The 15,141-nt window shown below is 40.6% G+C and overlaps 2 protein-coding genes across 2 annotated transcripts; one reads left to right on the top strand and one right to left on the bottom strand.

Moving 5' to 3' along the window:
* Window positions 1-809: 809 nt before the first annotated feature.
* lpxn (leupaxin) lies at window positions 810-7,369 on the bottom strand. Its single transcript, XM_041040636.1, has 9 exons — window positions 7,308-7,369; window positions 6,251-6,336; window positions 5,953-6,020; window positions 5,341-5,437; window positions 4,717-4,974; window positions 4,316-4,489; window positions 3,657-3,738; window positions 3,398-3,546; window positions 810-1,271 (listed from the first exon to the last, which is right to left on the bottom strand). Exons 1-9 carry the CDS (start codon window positions 7,339-7,341, stop codon window positions 1,005-1,007), a joined length of 1,215 nt encoding a protein of 404 aa, XP_040896570.1. The 5' UTR covers window positions 7,342-7,369; the 3' UTR covers window positions 810-1,004.
* A 1,203-nt stretch (window positions 7,370-8,572) lies between these two features.
* On the top strand, window positions 8,573-14,919 carry scyl3 (SCY1-like, kinase-like 3). Its single transcript, XM_041041135.1, has 14 exons — window positions 8,573-9,050; window positions 9,185-9,369; window positions 9,878-10,063; window positions 10,287-10,400; window positions 10,532-10,588; window positions 10,669-10,771; window positions 10,876-10,987; window positions 11,073-11,150; window positions 11,415-11,554; window positions 11,726-11,916; window positions 12,064-12,235; window positions 12,992-13,150; window positions 13,238-14,049; window positions 14,310-14,919. Exons 2-14 carry the CDS (start codon window positions 9,205-9,207, stop codon window positions 14,367-14,369), a joined length of 2,349 nt encoding a protein of 782 aa, XP_040897069.1. The 5' UTR covers window positions 8,573-9,050; window positions 9,185-9,204; the 3' UTR covers window positions 14,370-14,919.
* The last annotated feature ends 222 nt before the right edge of the window (window positions 14,920-15,141 follow it).

The following is a 15,141-nucleotide window of genomic DNA, read 5'->3' as shown; positions in this document are numbered from 1 at the left end:
GTCAGGCAACAACACAACAGGCCCAGATATGTAAAGTATATCACCAAAGATACATTTTTCTCTAAAGCATTCAAAGCACTTTGTGGTTGATTCATCCCTTAATAGTCCCCACGACTTGCTGCAGAGGTGCAGTGATGTGAAGGAACTGTTCAACTCTGAAACCACCTTTGTTCACCTCACCACCTCCATTAATCTTCCATAGGCTGCTATAAAGGAGCCTGTGTGGAGAAAAGAAGAGGTTGTCTGAATCCAGAGCACGCTAGGGGCCAACTGGTCAGTCAGAGTGAGAGGGGACTCACGTTGGCACATCGATGCCATGTCAGTCCAACTCCATGCCAATACAAGCTATCAGGCCTCATAGACAAGCCTCTTGACAAACTGCTCCATACTGCCAGCGTAGCACCGCTCTGCCAAGTCTTACGGCAAACTGAGGATAGCTTAATGGAAACCACGGATTAAACCTGCACCTCTGTGTTTTTCTTTCTCCATTTATAAATTTTTATGTGATCATGATGTATGAAATCCCATAAAATTTAGACCGAGTGTCAGCAACACACCTTTTAGAACCATCCAAAGTTCACATATGTAAATAGTTTCTTCAGTATTTCTATCATGGGAAATAGGTATTTTCCTTGTGTTTTACAGTCATGTCATTAATTATGTTACAATGTTAACATTTTCCCTTGATACTTTCACACATCTATTGGTAATTCACATGACACTCCTTATTACAAGCTCTTAATCATGTAATTCATCATATTAGTATCCAAAATCACTTAAAATATCATGTATCTCAGTTGGTCATGAAGTGCTGAAAAAGTGAAAGGTTTATTGCTCATCTGTACCGATGCAAATACAGTCCTACAAAGTAATGTACTGTAAGAATAGTATAGTTGCTGAATTTTAATTTATCATTCATACTATGAGGAAATTATAACCTCAACAACGGCAGTGGTCCAGTATTAGACTCCATTGTATTATCTGTGTGTTATGTCCTGCACGTCTCACACAAAGAGCTTATTAAAGCAAGTCGAGCAGTACGGCTTCCCTGTCTGCTCCTTGAAGATGCCGTGGCTGAGCTGCCGCAGACAGAAGGCGCACACAAAGTGCTCAGGGTGAAACTTGCGATTGAGAGCAGAGATGCAGCGGCCCATGATGGGCTCACCACAGCCGCCGCACAGAGTGCCCTGCCTGGAGTGGAAGTGCAGCGAGCAGAGAGGTCGACCGTCCAACTCCATGAAACAGCCGTCACTGAAGGGCTTCAGACAGTCCTGGATTTCAAGACAGACGAGGAAGATGGGGAAAGTGATGTGGGAAAAGTTGGAAGACCGGAGAGAGGAAAAAAAACGCAGAAAAAAACAGTTAGAGATGGTAACATGGTGCAGGAAGGATAATAGTCTAAAATGTAAATAAGAACATTTGCTTTTAAAGGACCATACCTGTTGTTTTCATGATTTAGCCACATGTATACGAATATTATTGTTGATCCTTTTCCAAAGCATACCGCAGCTTTAGTACTGTATTAATTAATTAATAAATCAAACTGTTAGAAGTAGGTAATCAGTGGACTTCTTTTTCAGTTAGATGAGCTAAACATAAAAATATAGGCACAAGCAGGGATAGTTTCCAAAACCTGACCCCTTCATGGTGTGATCAAGGACATGCTGACATAAAGGTCAACTGCAGAAAAAGCATTCTCAAGCTACCTTGCTGCAAAATCAAACATTTAAGAAAAGCAAAAATAGATAATGGGATGTCATGTAAAGGACAATGAGAATTTTCTGCTCAAAATTCCACTACCGTGCAATTCTAATGTAACTTTAACTGTAATTTGGTAATCTGTTTAAACAAATGGAAACCAAAGGCTTCTATAACCCTGTGACATGCACTCCAAAATGATCAGCTATGATGTAAAGTATAGCAACATAATCTAATGACAGTGCTGCAAAATTACTGACATGGACTTTTATTTTGTTACGAAGAGAACACTAAAAGAGAATTACAGCTGTGTCTCTGGTAATAATCCATCACTACCTGCTAGAACATAAACTAAATGGGCCTGTATAGCATTGAAGCAGCATATGGTCCTGGACTTGATCTCAAAAACTTCTCTTGGCAGACATTTTGACTTGTCATAGCAGCAAAAGCACAGGTGTAACTCCTAACATTAGTGATGGCTCTGTTCCATTCATATCTGCCAGTAAGCCATGACAGTGAGACAGCATGCATAACACCACGGCCTTGGACGACCTGAATGGAATAATTATAATGTATTACATCAGTAACACCTGTGCTTAACAAATCAAAGCGTCACCTGTGAGAAGGGCCTATTTTGTTCAGTGTTGGTGACAACTGTTTCTTAAAACTTAACGAAGCTAAAACTATATTATGTTTTTATGATTTGATGAAATCAAAACGGTTTAAAGTGAAATGTTTCTCTAATAATGATCAGATTGATGAGAATACCATTGCAGTCTGCAAAAGCTCTGCAAAAGCTCAGCAACAGCTCAGCAACAGCTGTGCTTCCAAAGGAACCTCAGCTCATTTGGGGTTTGTAGGAAGCTAATGACTCTTTAACATTTCATGGTATGGAAATCTCTCTAACGTTGACAAGATGAGGCTGCAGCACTGCTCAGTGAGAGAGGACCAAAAAGATCAGAGGTGCTAAATTGTATGAACTGCCTCATTTTATTTTATGCAGGAGGTTGATTAAAAAGGCTCGGCCACTTTGGAGTGTCCACTTCATCCCCTTTGTGGAGTGTCTGGCCTCCTGCCCTCTGGAGTTAGATTTAGGTAACAAGGACCAGGGAGAAGTGTGACCTTGCTGATAATGTCTGCTCCATATAAAACAATGTTTAGGTTCTGTCCTAATGGTGAAGCATATGTCTGCAGTAATGATTTGTTTGGGTAGGTGGAGGTATTCCATATTTTATGTGATGTTGTTAATTGTAATTTTGCAGTAGGTGGCAGGTACTAAGAATTGTGTGTTTTATGAATTTCATGTTCAGGTTCACGGGTATAACTTTTTAGGGACTGTAAAATACTCAAGTTGAAGTTGCTACCTAATGTCCGCACATCTCTACTGAGAGCATTTAATGTTCAACAATTGCATGAGCAAAGCAGAAGTAGAGCTGCACACTGAACCATTTTTTGACCAGATGCTGCATACAGAAGTGGGTTTGAATAGAATGTAAAAGATACCCACACTGAGGAATATGGTTTCCTTGATTTATTTGCATCATTTCAACCGCATCGTATTCATCAGGCATACGGTTTTCATCAGCCTTGTGGTCAAAATGTTGCAAGTAAAGCAAATGTGCGGGTATCTTTCTCATTTATTCTCAGGCTTGAGTGCGAGCCAGAGCAGTGTGTGTGTGGTCTGAGGTAAGAGGCTCACTGCGCAGACGAAGCACTCTGGATGCCAGGTGCCATTGGCTGCAGTCAGGTAGTTCTCCTTCACTGATTCCCCACAGCCTGAGCACTTTGGAGCAAAGAGGTGGTAGAAGTCCTTGCAACAATATGGCTTCCCATCCTTCTCCAGGAATCCTGAGTGCAAGATACGTGTGAGACAATGCATGTGTTACTACATTAAATTATTTGCAAATGTTTGTTGAAGCTGTTTCCAGTGAAGAGAAATGAATGCAGAAGCCTGTCACCTTCAGCTCCAAACAGGTCTCCACAGTGCGCACAGAAGAAGTGCTCAGGGTGCCAGGTCTGGTCCAGGGCTGTCAGGATGTTCTGGTAAACCATCCAGAATAGCTGGTTATATTACATCATGCTTTTACTTCCTTTGAGGATTATTAAGGTTTTTCTCATCTCACATGTTCGGTTGTCAGGAAGCACAAAATGTGGATTGTGAAACATATAAAGAGAATCATGGGAGAAGCTGCATTAGTTTCTGATTAATGACTTTGGTCTGCAGCATACTGTAAGCTCAGTCTGCAGAATCCCAGTATGGTTTTGTGTTTTATTTATTAAGATGACATGTGGGATTTGTCAAGAAAAATTAGCTGCATACTACTGTATGTCATCATCCAATCTTCAAAAGATTATTGTGTAAATTAATGGATGTACTATATGACAGAACAAATTAGTGTGTGACTCAAAAAACAAAGGGATAGCTCAAGTTTAACTAGCAAGGCTTTGAGGTATCGGAGTTCCACTTACTTTATACTTAAATGGCCGCAGAGCACATTTTCACAATCATTTTTTTTCCTTTTTATGTGGAGATGATTTTAACATGTTGCTTGCTTTAATCTTAGTTTTATCTTTCTGTAACCATGATTTGATTGTAAATGAATTGATCCCTTCTCACCTGCACAATGGACCCCTTGCAATAAGCACAACGAGGAGAAAAGAGGTGATGGTAGTCTCTGTCACAGTAAGGTTGTCCCTCTCTCTCAAAGAAGCCCGTGGTGCTCAGCTCAGTCTTACAAACTACACACACAAAGTGTTCAGGGTGCCACACTTCACCCAGTGCTGTGATCATCTGGACAACAGATTAAAAAATAAATAAATAAGTAAATGGGAGAACAAGCAGTTTTTATGTTTCATCTTGTTTGAATTTGTCACCATTTTTCACCAAAATGTAAAGTTCTCTTTTTGTCTTGTAAGTACAGATATATAAAACTAAGATCAGTTTTGTTTTGCAGATTTCTAAATCTACAATGCATGGATTTAAAATGCTTGCCCGTATTTTTATATGACTTACTGTACCTTTCCCACAATGCATTTGTTGCAGGAAGCACAGTGGCCCTTGGCTGTGGTGCGTACACCAATCTTCTCCAAGTCAGAGCTCAGACCTCCTAGCAGATCATCTATAGAATCTGTTTTCTTTGCCGTGGTCACAGCCTTCGCATCTGAATCTGCTGTGCTGCTCCCGCTCTCCTTGCTCTCCTGTTGCCCACCTTCTGTTTTCCTTTTTACTGACTGTTTTTGTGTAAGTGGTGGCGGGGTTGTTGAAGACGTTGGGTCCTAAGTTATGATACAGACAAACACAAATATCTATTATTTTTAGCTAAATAGCTGATAACTATTTTTTTTAAAGGTTAGTGCTTAAAAATGCTCCAACACTGGAATTCTATTACTTGGGGTTGTGCAGTGTTGAGTTTAGTACAAGGCTGCCCTCTATTGTTAAACTTGGTTCATTTCACTCATGATTGAAACAATTCTGAACTGCGCATCCACTGCTCACTGCCATTTTCATCAGCATTTCCTGTGAATTATTCTTTAATATGCAGAAATACTGAGAGGATATTGAGAATATTGATCCTCATTGAGAAAATGGATCAATACCAGTTTCAATCATTTTGGGACATTTTGGGAAAACACTGTACTGACCCCTTCTCCCAAACCCATCAGATCTTGCAAGATGGAGTCCAGCTCCTTAGTGGGTGAGTCAGGGTTCGAGGAAGCTGCCACTGGAGCTGGGAGAACACTGAAAGAGGCAACTTAGACTATAGAGTATAATATTTCAAAAATCAACCCCAATAACACTGACTGTCCCCTGACTGTTGTTTAACTGTGGATTGACATTATGTGTTGTCCAACTGAACTGCGTCTCTGAACATAATCCATGGTCCTTGATGATGTTTTAACACTGTGTAATGTGGTGTTATAAATTTTAAGAAACCCGTCAAAGCAGTGCTGATTATACAGCTCACCAGAGGCCACACAGAACTTGGCAAGAAGAGTTGATGCTTCAACTTCAATTTACAATTCTACTCTTATGTGAGACATCTCAGATATTCTGGTAAAAATAGTCCTGGCTTAAAAGTCAAGTTCAAAGTACACAGTTACTAAGTCAGTAAGATCTTTGCGTGCATTAAAATGTTTAAAAGTGAAATAACAACCTCAAAATAGTGTGCTATGAATGTGAGGTAATTTTCTGCTTCCTTTATACACTGATAACGTGAATGAAGGGTCAACAGGAGCTTCAAGCCTGTGGTTCACCTGTAGACAGTTGAACAGGCTGAGTCTTTTTCGCTACTGCTAAGTCCAGCACCACCTGCGCCTGGCACCTGTGGACATACAATCAATAAATACTGGAGTTTAAGTGACTGAAAAAACAGGATTACCTGTTCGTGTGATCATCTGATTTGCTGAAAAATACTGTTTCTGTTAAGTTCCGAAACACAGATGTTAACTTGTCAACTGTTTGGTTGAGATTAAATCTCAGGTTCACAAGTACAACTGAAAGAGATGATCCAGATAGTTATGGTACAATATAAGCTTATAATTCTGTCTTCACCTCTCCATCCGCTTTATCACTCCTCCTGTTTTCACTGACCCCCTCTGAACCTGTAGGATTCAGGGCAAGCTCTTGCAATAGCAAATCTGTGGAAGGACATAGGCCGTAAATCTTCTAGCCACACAGAAACATAAACGCTCATGTAAACATGCATGCATATATAGTACAATATTCACACACCTGCTAAAAATCTAAACGATTTTTTATGAGTATTGAACCAGAGGATGTTTTGTGCTTGTGCAGGGTTTCCTGTTACGTGAGATACAGTGTACCTTGATGTACAGATCAAGGTTTCAGGTTGCCTAATGCAAGTCAGCTTCCTCAGGAAGTTATGGTAAGGCACGTTGCAGAAGCGAAACTTGAAATAATGTTGTAAGGCTTAGGTGACAAATAATAACTCAAATCTCTTTTCCACACAATGCAAACCCACATTTCTAAGAAAATGGGAAGATATGTGTATGAATAAAATATTTTATGAGGAAGTAGATAACATGGCTGTTCAAAAGAAAAAGAAAACAGCTTTTACCACTGTTGTCTTTGAAAATCCAATCAGGTTCTTCCCAAGTCTTTACATCTCAGACTTACTTTTTACAGAAAAGTGAGATTAATTAAATTCATGTATTTCTTGTAAGACACAAGTTGTAAGCTTAGATGAGCAATAAAATCTTATGTTTATCTTAATTCATTTGTTTAACCTTTATTTTGCCACAATAGTTTGTTGAGATCAATCAAAAATACAATACACAAGACACAGACATAATAAATGTAACAAGACAGAGTGGCAAGAGTAATTAAAAAGAGTGGCAAGAGTAATTAATTACTTATTAAATTACTTACAACAACCTGCATCACTGAGTAGAGTAAATACTGCTATTAGAGTGTACTACATGAGGATCACAGGATACATAAGGTACTATGATCTTACTCCATAATCAATTCTTTATTTCACTTCAAGGACAGTTGTAAATTGTGTAAACAATGCAGTGATGAGATTAGAAAAACAACAGTCTGTCCACTGATCAGTTAGAGCATAAAACACAAACTGATAGAGTCTTACCGAGCTCATCCATGTTGTTTCCTGCTCTCAGCATAAAACCAGCTTGAGTGTCAGTGTGTGTTTTTTTTTTGCTGCTGGCTAGTCACTAAGGTAACCAAGCCTAATTTCTCATCTGGTCAAATGCGTCACTTCCTCTGACAAAGGGTTGTGTTCGTTTGTCGAAATCAACACATTTCCATATTTAATATGAAACACTGCTGTTTCCTGCTGGATAGGAAACCAAGAACAATTTCTCAACAGTGTAGGTGAGACACACAACTGTCTTCTGTTCTTGGTTGTTAAATGAGTGTAAGCCTGGCTCTTGTGTTAAGAATTGTTGATTGTATTTTTATGTATATACTCATGCATGCATGATAATACATTCAGTACTGGAGACATTTGCTCTGCATCAGATTATGTCTAATGTGAGCATTTACAAGAAAGGTATTTATTTGTGTCCTACTTTTCAAACACAAGGCAACTGAAAATGTTTTACATAAGGCAAAGAAATGAATTAAGATCTGAGAGAAAAGCAGAACAAAACTGTTAAAATTAAACAGCATATAGTAAAACTGGCAATAAAAAAAAGATTTCAGTTCTCTCTCTGTTTCTTCATCACACACACACACACACACACACACACACACACACACACCTCTGATACACAAAGATGATCAGTATTGCAGTATTGTTTTTATTAATAACTTGTTAATGTTAACTTCACCAATATACAGCAGCCTATTCATAAACCTTAAACATAAAATTAAAAGTCAAAACGCACAGCCGTAGGTTTACATGTGGCTTCAACTGCCATGCGACTGTATGGATTTGATTGAGATATACAAATCACACACTTTCTCAATTTTACTATATTCCATAGAACTTTATTCTGTGTTGTTCTTTTGTGTCTCCTTAGGGTAGTTTTTTTCCTGTGGAGTCCATTTTTTACTCTTTGTTGTCAGTTTTGTGTGCATATGCGGTAGTTTTGCATCTCTTTCTTACTCATATTATTGACTTTCCAGTGAAAAAAGTTAATAATCACTGCCCTGGTGTTCACATACTATGATAGATATGATTCTTCGCCACTGCAGAATTTGATGAGCTGTTCTTATAATCACATGAAGTTCAGGCTCAGCCACAGAAATACGATCTGTGCTTAGATTTCAATTTCCACTCCACTCACCCTATGACAGTCGCCTCTGCGCGCACGTACCTGCGTTGTCTCGCACCACTTTAGTTGAAACCATTAGCTTTCAGAGCAGGGGTATTTGTGCCTTTGCATGACTTTAAAACTTACAATAAAGCCGATTAATGGAGAATCTTATGTTTGGGTGATATGAAAGCGGTAAGATATAAATACATTTCCCCCAAAACCGTGAGCAAATCAGCCTCGCCGGCTCATTTCTAACATTGTGTAAAGAAAAACTGCTCCCCTGCTCTGTGGATTCGTCTTTTACCGGAAAGGTCCGTGTTTACAGGGCAGCTTTTGCTCCACGTTAGCATCGTTGAGTTGAGCAGCGAACAGGAATTAACTAGCTTTTTTTAAACTAACAGTTTGCTGATTTCGCAGGAGAAATAAAATCTAAGACACCTGGCTGATTGTGTGGCAAACTACGTTTAGCATGATTGTTTGGAGGCGGAAGGGCGACCGACAAGCATGGCAATAACCAGCTGGCTAACGTAGCGCCGAGGTTAGCCACCTAGGCAACTAACACCAGCAGCAGCTAACTTGTCCGCGACGGTACATCTGCGCCAGTCAAACAGGTATTCAGAGATAAAGCGAGCGCTTATATCTGCTGTTGTAAAGCATGACAACCTCGCACGGTGTTACATAGCACAGCTGGCTTGCTTGATTTACGTCTCTCTACCCCCCACCTCCCCTCTACGTTGCCCTGCAGGTCCGGGAACAAGCGCGGCCATGGGTGCGGAGAGCAGCGCGGTGCGGAGCTGCATCCTGGAGGAGCCACTCCTCACTTTGCCCTCCGGACTCACCATGTACTCGGCTGTGCTCCAGGATGGAAAGCCAGCTTCTGTGTTTGTCCACAAGCGGGGCAATGAAGACAAAGTCAATAAAGCTGCCAAGGTAGATATGCTGACGCCTCCTTCTGATACCATATCACTGTGGTCGGAGCTGCCTTGCAAGAGTATTAGTATTAGTAGTAGTAGTAGCAGTAGAAGAGGATGTGTCACATAGAAGTTCCCATTAATGCTGTTGCAGTAATGGAGCAGTAGACTGGAACATCTGAACATAACATGACAAATAAAGAACTTGAACCTGTCTTTCAACCTGCCACCTTTCTTAAAACACACTCCAAGAAGTCATTCATTAATTAAACGTGTAAATAATGATGTTCTGAAAGGTAAATGTTGGATAATTGAACTGCAGCATAGTATGTGCAGATACCTATCCTCAAGTTTGTTAGGATCATTGTGAAATGAATAAATATTCTCCCGTACATGTAAAGTACTCTACATGTCTACGGAAACAAAGTTACCAGAAGGTGTCTTCATGCTTTCCATTGACGTCCACCACCTGCATGACACTCGCTTTTCTCTAATAGGAAATAAATAAATACTTTCATTTCCTGCAGCACCTGAAGACCTTAAGGCACCCTTGTCTGCTGCGCTTCCTGTCCTGCTCAGTGCAGGACGGCGGCATCCACCTAGTGACGGAGCGTGTACAGCCCCTGGAGCTGCTGCTGGACAGCCTGTCTCCCGAGGAAATCTGCGCAGGCATCTACGACCTCCTGCAGGCGCTCGTCTTTCTGCATGAGAGGGTGAGCAAAAAGGAGCATGAAGGAGTCGCTCTGGGTGCAGATAGATCCTGGGGGATTATCTTAATGCATATGATTAAAGAATGAGAGAAAGAAAAAACAATAAGTTAAAGAAGATATGGAGATATTAAGTTATTGAAAGTAACTGCTGAGGTTTGCAATGTTTTAGTGTTTCTGGTCATGAGACATTTGGTGTGGCTCCTAACTTGTCTTCCTCTTCCACCAGGGCAAATCAAGCCACAACAATGTCTGCATTTCATCTGTTTATGTCAGTGAAGATGGTCATTGGAAATTGGGAGGGATGGAGACTGTCTGCAAGTTCTGTGAAGCAACTCCAGAGGTAAGAGATGGCATTAAAACAAATGTTTTTTTCAAGAATCTGTCTGGATGTGTAATGTTTTTTTATTCTTCCAAAAATTAAAGGAGTCAGTGTATATCAGTTTTATGTTTTGGTTTTCTTCAACTCCTCAGTTTCTCACAAGCATTCAGAATGTGAGAGAGGGCAGCTGTGTTCCTCCAGAGGAGCAGGTAAGCAGATTAAAGGTTATGAAAAAAACTGAACGAGTATCCCCTTTGTTTTGATTACTTATGAAACATGTTGTTGACAGGTTGAGGGCTTTAAAATTCTTCCGGATAAACATGCTCACTCTCGGGACTGTTACTCTTTTGGAATGATGGTGGAGACCCTTATCCCTCTCCTGAATGGCTATGGTGAGTAGAGATGATCTTATGACCTCAAACCTTATCTTGCATCTTGTCAGATTTTCCCTGTATGTACCTTCTCATACACTTGTTCACCCCTCGCACTCCTCCAGTGTCACAGGAGCTGTCTGACAGTCTGAAGAAGACCCTGCAGGCAGGCCTGCTGAACTCTGACCCTTTGTCTCGACCTCCACTGAGCTCCCTGCTGACTCACGACTTTTTCAGGTTTGCTGGGTCATGTTTGCTGTTGTTGTCATCAAAACATACTGAAAATGATTTGTTTTCAAACACAGTGCTTTTCTATGAATAGGAATGACTTTCTGGAAGTGATGAACTTTCTGAAGAGCCTGACCCTGAAGATGGAAGAAGAAAAAAATGAATTCTTTAAGTGAGAAACGATTTGCTCTTCTTCATTTACACATGGTCTTATTATTATTCAGTGTGCATATATGTGTGATATATTGTATACTAAGACTTTTAGACTTTTAGTTATGTATAATTCTCACAGAATTGTATTGTTTTTGTGTGATCGTGTTATATTGTTGGTCCACGATAACCACAATTGGGGATTTGAAATAATGTTTCCCATACACTTCCACAATTAAATATTGTATCATTTGAACTAGACCATGCTGATTGTTTGTGTTTGCAGGTTTCTTCTAGACCGGGTCCAGAGTCTCCCTGAAGAGCTCATAGCTGCACGCCTTGTCCCCAAACTCCTCAACTCTCTCGTTTTTGCAGAACCCATGGCTGTCAAAAGCTTCCTGCCTCATCTTCTAAGCCCAAAGAAGGGTAAGATGGCATTTTATTGAACTCTTTCACTTGATGCTAATAATAACTCAGATCCTCTAATCCCCCATCAAAGAGAAAGAAGCATACTATAGCTGGCAGGTAGAACTGATGTGTAAAACTGGAAGTGGATGCTGCTCACACACCTCCTCTTTATTTCGTCTGTGTCGACAGATTCCAGTGGTGGTGGTAGCAGTGAAGAATGCTTGTTATCTGTGACCCTTTACCGTAAACACGTGATTCCTCAGCTTCTCAAGCTCTACAAGGTCAATGAGGAACACGTGCGGATCGTGCTGCTGGCTCACATCCACATCTACGCTGAGTTCTTCTCTCACGATGAGCTCAAAAACCAGATCCTGCCTCAGGTGAAGTGTTGACGAAGTAGCACAACATTTAATTTTAAAAATTAGCTAATTTTAAAGGAGTAGTTTGAGATTTTGGGAAATACACTTAAGACATGTTTTTTTTAATAGAAGAATATAAGATGTCTTTTTGTTTGTCCCTTGCTGCAGGTTTTGTTAGGAATGAGAGACACCAATGATTCTCTGGTTGCCATGACGCTGCAGAGTCTGGCGGTGTTGGTGCCCTTGCTGGGAGCTCAAGTGGTTGTTGGAGGAGAGAGAACCAAGGTCTTTAAACGCACCACACCCAACTTCACCAAGTCTACAGAGGTCACCCCTGAAAGTAAGCAACACTTTGAATAGTGATAACAACATAACATAAAAAACATTACATTATGTATAGCACAAACTTTATAGCTTCATACACTCTTTCCAGAGACAGTGCTTCAGAATTATGCAGTGCCACACCTTGCGTTTATTTTTTATTTTAGTTACTAGCATAAGATCAATGATCCTGTAACTCATCAAAACAAGATATTGATGCAAAGTTGGCAGTAGTTAACAAAAAACAACAAATAATCCTTGAATTTGTAACACACAATAAGTTTATACAAATGTTCAGCAATACAGTGATTAAATCACGCTGCGTTCAATCTTAAAATCCTCCAGTAACCAGTACAGGAGTAGTCAAACTAATATGACTGACTGCAGTAGGAACCCTTGCAGTAGTAGTCTGGATAAGCTGAAGGCATGAGGAAGCACAGAGCATTGGGGTTGTCACACTGTCAGTGTTTCTATCTGCAGAATATTGTTATTGTTACATTGATTTCCTCAGTACCTTAGGAAACAGGTTTTCTGCGTGGGACAATTCAGACCGGAAAATCTGGATTTAAAAAATTTAATGTTTATTTAGTCATCAGTGAATACTGTACAATCAAGCTGCTCTTCAGTGTAAAAAAAACAAAAAATTCAGTTGAATACAACATTGTGTGTTGTTGAAAAGGATCTGCATATTCATCACATACTTTATAGTGAAGGTCTACATACAAACATTTTGTCAACTCTAAACTTACTTTTGTCTGTATTGTTTTTTTTTTAGCTTCACCTGTCCATATAGTTGGAGGTTCCCACCCTCAGCTGGCCCAGCCTTCCAAAGTCTTGAATTTATTCCCCAGACCGTCAGGGACTGAAAGCCTGGTCCTGGGAAATATAGGTAGTTTAGTGGGTGGTAGGGAGACTCCAAGAAGTTACCAATCAGGTATGAAAGCCCACCCTTCATACTATTCAATTTAAGTTTGAAGTCATTGTGGTTGAGGCTCAGTCCTTCTTTTCTCGTGTGTTTCAGACATGAGTAGACAGATGTCTCTTCCTTTGAACGGCCTTCATCAGGACAGTGAGATGGAGCCATTGTCGTACAGCCCAGAGCAGCCAGACAGACTAAAAGGCCCAGTGGAAGACTGGCCTGACTGGAGCGACCCTGAAGAAAGCGAGAACAGAGATGGAAAGTCGGTCCAGATCCACATTCAGGCCTCAGAGAGAGTAAATCCAGTCAGCAGCAGACGGCCACTCTCACACCAGAACATTGAAGAGGAGCCGTGGGAGGACTTTGAGGATACTGAACCTACCTCTGACCTCTCCCCTACTGCTCCTTTATCAGACCCAGTTATACTCACACCACCTAGAGGGGGCGCTGTTACTTCACCTGTAAAACATGCTCCTGAAGCACTAAGACTGGGATCCTCCAAACCTCTCAAATTGACCTCAGCACTGCGACAATCCACACAGAGCAAGATCACTTCCTCATGGGACAATGGCTGGGCGCAAGAGGAGAGGGACTCTGATAAATCACTCAGTCCATTCAACCCCAAACCCAAACCTACAGTGCCACAAAAGAATGGTGGGATAGGAGGTTTAGGGGAGGAGTTCACCATTAAGGTGAAGAAAAAGGTAGAGCAAGACCCAGAGCTGGATTTGTTTGCTGACATGGTGCCGGACATCAAGCTGTCTTCTCCAGCTCTGCTGCCTCTTGAAGAAAGCAGCGTGAGTGATGCCGGACTGTCTACAACGTCCTCCGAAAACACTAAGTCTCTGCTGGTTGACTCATCTATCGATACCAGAACACTCACTGCCAAGTTTGCAGCTGCCAACCTGACAGAGGTGAGTGGTGTGTGGTATTAAGAAGGGCGACTATTTCACATTTTGCTCTCTGGGATTCTCTTCGGATTTAGAATTAACTGGAAGCTGTTTGAAATGTGTCTATGTAGGAGCCAGCCTTGTCATGTTTGTCATGACAAGTTTATTCTCTTAAAAATTCACCTTATCTGTCCTGTTAATGATTGAATAGTCATCAACAAGAGAGAATATCTTTCCATTTACAGACCTGTCAGTGATTTTTTTTTTGTCTTTTTCTCCCAAAGATGGAAACAGATGGCTGGGGAGACGACGACCTGAACTGGGAGGATGGGAATACTTGGTGATGAGAGCTGATCCGTTTGGTGCAAAAGACTTGATGACCAGAAAAGCAACCCTCCGCAGCCAAACTGGAAGTTGCTTCTGGTCTCATTTAACAACATGATGCAGTAAGAATAATAACGACAGGGATGGGCTGAGACATTTTATATCCTGTTCTCTTGGTTCATGGACATTTATTATCAGTATGTTCATTAAAATAACTTTGGACTGGAAGGATTGGCTGCTTGTCAGATGGTGGTAGCCTTGGACAAATTAAGCCACCCTTAATTGTTTGCCAACTGATACAACTCACCTCAAAATGAATGATGGTCTTAATCGGAGGTGAATGTCATTCTGTTTTCATCTGCTTCTGTGACTTTTTTTTTTTTTGTTTATTTTTAATGTGCCAACTTCACTACTGGCATTAAGATCAAGAAACACTGCTTGGCAAGTTACAATTTGTCCAAAATGTGTCAGGTTTGATTTACAGAAGGTTTGCACTTTGAATGAATGTGAAATAGGAATTACATAATTTATTAGTAGCTTTTTGGTTGCTGGTGAAATAAAGATTTTACTGTAACAAATATGACCCTGTTCTGTTTGAAGAGACAGTTCATAGCTTTGCCTTATAAAGCAATTGTAGTTGATCAGTTACTGATTACGTATTTGAATTCTCACAAAACAAGCTAAGAGAAAGGTCTGACTCACTATGGCTGCTCAATTCGCTTCTTGCACAATATGGAAACCTCTGACATTAGAACTTGAGTGTGTGGGCCAGTACTTCCGGTCAAAACTTTA

Source organism: Toxotes jaculatrix, chromosome 6 (genome assembly GCF_017976425.1).
Source record: "Toxotes jaculatrix isolate fToxJac2 chromosome 6, fToxJac2.pri, whole genome shotgun sequence".
Lineage (NCBI taxonomy): Eukaryota > Metazoa > Chordata > Actinopteri > Toxotidae > Toxotes > Toxotes jaculatrix.
The sequence above is the reverse complement of the archived record's forward strand: the minus strand, read 5'-3'. Positions and strand labels throughout refer to the sequence as shown.

Excerpts from the sequence above, each read along its gene's own strand:
- lpxn (XM_041040636.1), bottom strand. The coding sequence starts at position 7,341 with ATGCTGAGAGCAGGAAACAACATGGATGAGCTCG. Across the intron at positions 6,337-7,307 it reads AAACAACATGGATGAGCTCG|ATTTGCTATTGCAAGAGCTT; the intron begins GTAAGACTCTAT and ends GTCCTTCCACAG. Across the intron at positions 6,021-6,250 it reads GTGATAAAGCGGATGGAGAG|GTGCCAGGCGCAGGTGGTGC; the intron begins GTGAAGACAGAA and ends GTATGTCCACAG.
- scyl3 (XM_041041135.1), top strand. The coding sequence starts at position 9,205 with ATGGGTGCGGAGAGCAGCGCGGTGCGGAGCTGCATCCTGGAGGAGCCA. Across the intron at positions 10,064-10,286 it reads TCGTCTTTCTGCATGAGAGG|GGCAAATCAAGCCACAACAA; the intron begins GTGAGCAAAAAG and ends CTCTTCCACCAG. Across the intron at positions 11,555-11,725 it reads TCTTCTAAGCCCAAAGAAGG|ATTCCAGTGGTGGTGGTAGC; the intron begins GTAAGATGGCAT and ends CTGTGTCGACAG.